The sequence below is a fragment of the Buteo buteo genome, chromosome Z (genome assembly GCF_964188355.1).
Source record: "Buteo buteo chromosome Z, bButBut1.hap1.1, whole genome shotgun sequence".
NCBI lineage: Eukaryota > Metazoa > Chordata > Aves > Accipitriformes > Accipitridae > Buteo > Buteo buteo.
The window spans coordinates 10,281,964-10,286,769 of record NC_134204.1 but is presented as its reverse complement, the minus strand read 5'-3'; the positions used below and the strand labels follow the sequence as shown (position 1 = coordinate 10,286,769).

General features: G+C 53.6%; 1 protein-coding gene across 1 annotated transcript; it reads right to left on the bottom strand.

The window, feature by feature from the left end:
- Nucleotides 1-1,554: 1,554 nt before the first annotated feature.
- On the bottom strand, nucleotides 1,555-4,540 carry LOC142026429 (myogenesis-regulating glycosidase-like). The gene has a single exon (XM_075019438.1). The coding sequence runs from the start codon at nucleotides 4,277-4,279 to the stop codon at nucleotides 2,183-2,185; it is 2,097 nt and encodes a 698-aa protein (XP_074875539.1). The 5' UTR covers nucleotides 4,280-4,540; the 3' UTR covers nucleotides 1,555-2,182.
- Between the last annotated feature and the right edge of the window lie 266 nt (nucleotides 4,541-4,806).

Genomic DNA, 4,806 nt, shown 5'->3' with positions numbered 1-4,806 from the left:
AACCTGGATTTCAAGGAGGTGCCTGTGGGTGACAGCAGAGCAGTGGCTGCTGACCCATGAGATCCTGGCCAGAAGCGTGTCCATCTCTGCCCGAAATCACAGCTTTTATTAAAAGTAAGAAGAAAACAACAGGCAGGCAGGCAGGCAGGCAGAGCCCAAGGCTGGGAAGGACTGTGGTGAAAGGACAAGCTGACAGCAGCAGAGTCCCTTCAGGCACATGGCCAGGCTGGCAGACTCAATTAAAAACCAACCTCCTCAGTTGCAGCTTGTCCTGAGCTGGTGGGAGCTGCCAGCCTGCAGATCCCTTGAGCTGGCTAGAGCCATAAAGCTAGTCTGGGCTGATGCAAAATCCCAGAGGCCAAGTAGAGGAAAGCAGGGATTTTTATTTTTTTTTTCCCCCAGTAGGGCTGGGTGGTTTTTAGCTCAGTGATCATCAAAGATTAAGGGCAATAAACTCCTCCCCCATGGCAGGAGGGTGCAGAGAGGCAGCCTGCTTGCAGGATGTCTCCAGCACAGGTCCCCCGTGGCTCCCTGTGGCTGGTCTGGGCAGCAGGGAAAGGCACTGGGGGAAAGACTGGAAAGTGATGGGGATCTGGGGGAGAGATTTTTGCGGCTAAATGGGACCAGGCAGCTTGTATCATCCCCAGAGTTTGCAGAAAGTCTTGGTGATGCTTCCCCCCCCCTTCACATCCCTGGATTAAAGCGGGGTTTTCCCTCCCCATTGCCACATGAGTGACAGTATTACTGCAGTTTGAGCTGCTTTCAGGGGCATCTTCTAAGATATTCTGGCTCATCCCTGCTGTTGTCCCACTGTGACCATGCAGGGTCCTTGTGGCATAACGGACCCACTGATGGGCAACTGGGGTCTGAGCCAGTTGTGGGGCTACTTCACCTGAGCACCAAACCAGCTCTGGAGTGAGTGCAATGTTCTCCTGCCCATGTTTACTTTTTATATGGACCATCTCTGAGGCAAATCCCTAAAGAAAGCTTTCTCCTGCCTTGTGGCCACGCACAGCTTTACCTCCCAGGTGCCTACTAGCAGTGTGCTGGGGTCAGTGAAGGAATTGATCTCTCACTTTGAGAAGGCGCGTTGCAGCCCAGAGACCCCAGGGCTCATCTAAACTGCTCAGTCATGTCACCTTTAAACTTTGCTTAAAAACAAGGCAGATTGGACCAAGAGTGGGGAGCATCTCACAGCCAGCCTGCCCACCCCAAGCCTGCAGGTGCTGCTGAGACACCTTCACTTGGGAGAAGTCACCTCTGGGCAGAAAGATGCTGGCTCATGGACAGGGATCTCCATGAACACAGCTGGTAGCATGGGAGAACATTTTCCATGGGTAAACTGAGGCAGGAGAGCACTCGGGCTGCTTTAGGAATTGTCTGAACTCTCTCAGGAGGAGGATGGCCGAGTCCTTTTCTGGGACCTGATGGATTGCACCCTTTGGTTCTAAATTTGGTCCCAAAACACACATGGATCCCATTAGGTCCTAACCCATGCATGACTTGGTGCTAGGTTTTAATCTTGACTGCCATGAGATTTCACCACATGCTTACAGTCTTGGCTGAATCCACACCATGGATATGGTTCTCAATAATTTCTTCCAATAAAAGGGGGAAAACAGTTGCCACAGCATCAGCAAGTGCTATAGCTTCTTTCTCCTTGCTCAGACAGATCAGGCTGTGGGAAATGTAAACTCCCCTTACTCCTACATCAGCACCCATCTGATGTGCAGGTTGAAAATTGGGTGCCTCCCTCCTCAGGATAATCACAGATTGCCTTTTGTAAAAAAAATGTACTCTGCTGCAACTGCCTCCTTCACTAAGTAAATGAAATTATAAATGTCTCAAGGGATCAGCTATGAAACGGGGTAACAAAGGAGTCCATGTAATTTACTTTATAAACCAAAAGCGTGCATGGCATTTCTTGCTGGGAAAAGATTACAAGCAGAGGCTATGTTTCTATACATTCTATTTGTCATACTGCAATAATAAAGACAGTCATCAATATATTTTAATAAGCAAGTTATTCTACAGCACTTCCCACACAAAAGAGAGATCATAGTGTTCTCTTCAAATTTCACACAGAAGTATTTCTACTTTAAAAACTATTAAAATTCCCAGGTCATTACAGGCATTGGTTCATTAATACCTGAGACTATTGCACAGCTGATGGAGGAGCCCATTAGGAAACCCAGAGGAAATAGGCGACTTCGTCCAGGTCAACGGGATAGTCCGTGAGCAGCACCGGGGTCTTCTCAAACAACTCCCCCTTGTAGCTGCGCCACTTGCCTGCCGGCAGGTAGACGTCACGTTCCTGCTTGCCCATCTCCAGGACAGGGGCCACCATAAGGGTGTCCCCGATGAGGAACTGGGAGTCAATCCTGTGAGTGGCCTCGTCGCGGGGCGAGATCCACCAGATGGGACGGATGATGGGGTCGCCCGTGTCGGTGACTTCCCCAGCCAGCTCCAGCAGCAGCGGGGCCACCAGCGACTCATGGAGCTCCGTGAACTTCTGCGCAATCTCCACCACCTCCTTGTCGTAGAGCCAGGGCGGGATGGAGAACTGCATGGAGGGCATGAAGGCTGACAGCTCCAGCCACCGCACATACAGCTCCCGGTCAGGGATCTCCACCGCCCCCTCCGTCTTGTTGGGGAGGAAGTTTCCTCCAATCATATCTGGCAGTACAAACGGGTACCCCAGCATGCTGATGGTGAGCACCGTGGGGATGAGGGACTTGAGGCCAAGCTCGTAGCCCCAGACAGAGTCACGGTCAATGATGCGGAAGAAGCAGGAGATGTTCTGCGACTGGTAGCCCACCCGCACCTCGGCCAGCTCGTAGAAGGGGATGGCCATCTCCGTGTAGCGCCGTGACCAGATGCTGGGGTCCGAGAGTGGGCGGAAGGTGCTGAACTGCTTGGGCAGGTAGCTGGTCTCGCCTGCATCAAACTTGAAGGACAAGATGCCGTACTTGTGTCGGAGCTGGCGCAGGTGGCTCTGGAACCAGTCCCGGGCTGCTGGGTTGGTGAAGTCCAGGATGGCCCCGATGCCGTTCCACCACTCCACCATGGCTGGCAGCCGCCCCGATGGCTCCTTGATGAATAGCTGACGCTCAATTCCCACCCCAAAATTGGAGGAATCTGTGTGTATAAAGGGATGAGTCCACAGGGTGACCTTAAACCCATCTTCCCTCAGTTTTGCAAACATCTCTGTTACATTGGGGAACTTGACGGGGTCAAAGTCAAAGTCCCCATAGGCTTGCGTGTACATGTCATCAATTTCAATGTGGCTGCAGTTAAAACGGTAATTTTTAATGTTTCTTGCAAAATGTAGAACTTTATCCTGGTTGATATCTTTTTTGTAGAGGGCCCAGGTGGACCAGATGGGGTATCGGAAGGCATTCTCGGCGGGGATCTTGGAGGGCTTGTTGAAGTACCTGCGCACCATGTACTTGTGGATGGAGGTGACGTCGGAGCCCACGCAGACGCGGTAGCTGAGCTCGGGGAAGGGCTGCTGCCCCGGCGGGGGCTTGTAGGGCGAGTCCTTGTAGCGGGCCTGGAAGAAGAGGGCACGCTCGGTGGCGTTGAAGCCCAGGTGGAAGGGCACGGAGTCGTTGATCTTGATGGCCGCCGCCTTGGAGGAGAGCCAGTAGCGCTCGAGGATGCCGCCGAAGCTGTCTCGGAAGGAGTAGACGTCGCTCGTCACGTAGGGCACGGGCTCCTGGTAGCCGGACAGGCGGATGGGCCAGTGCTGGGTGCTCATCTCCGAGCCCCCGTACCAGTGGGCGTCCTCCCAGAACATGGTGTGCTCCACCGCCGGGCCGGCCGCCAGCTCCTCCCAGCGCACGCGGTAGCACATCACCGTGTCCTTGGGCTTCACCGTCTGGATGAAGAAGTTGAGCGGCCCCCCGCCCGACCGCGTGCAGCTCAAAATCTCGCCCTCCTTGGAGCACGACTCCAGGTCAAGGCTGCCCGAGCGGAAGGCCAGGCGGAAGACCACCTCCCCGTGCTGGTTCCTGATGACGAAGCCATCCGCCCGCAGGTCCATCAGCTCCGTCTTGAGCCGCTCCGCCTTCCGCAGGGACACCGTGTAGTAGCACCAGGCCACCACCGTGGCAATGAACAGGATGAGGCCCAGCAAGATGGCCCCCAGCATGGGCCTCAGCTCCTTGGAGGGCTTCTGCTTCACCGGTGTGACATTTTCAGGCAAACGCCTTTCTTTAGCATCCCCTCTTTGAGCATTTCCATGTTTTTCCACACGGTGGGTAATCAGACTGTCCATGACTCCTTTGCAGTGTCAACACCTGGTTGGAAACTTTGCTGCTGAATTTTTTTCTCTAACTGGTGAACACAAAATCCAAGATGCTGCATGAAGTTGTTCACAATCTCCTTTCCAAAGCCTGGCCACTCACATCTGCAGTGGTATTTCATGAAACAGAGGTTATAAACACCTAAAACATGATTAAATCTTGCTAACAGCCGAAGAGCCTCTCCTCCTGTTTGCAGCCCAGCCGCCTCCCTGACCCTGCAGCTCTGGCTTGCTTTGCTCTGTGTGGCGGCCGCCTGTTCACTGGCAGCTGGGCTGAGTTTTTTTGGAGCGGGGCTGTGCCAGGATTCCTGTGACCCTCTCTTGGCTGCAGCTTTGCTGCATCCTGCAGAGCAAGGGCGAAGGGATGAAAGTCACACCAGAGCCTGGAGGAGAAGGGGGCCAGGGAAAGGGGCTGGTACCTGACCATATAAACTGGACATCACAAGCTATTCTGTTTTTTACATTAAATATATGTCCTGCTAGTTTTTCCCACCTGTCCA

What these genes read in the sequence shown, in the direction of transcription:
- LOC142026429 (XM_075019438.1), bottom strand. Translation starts at nt 4,279, where the DNA reads ATGGACAGTCTGATTACCCACCGTGTGGAAAAACATGGAAATGCTCAA.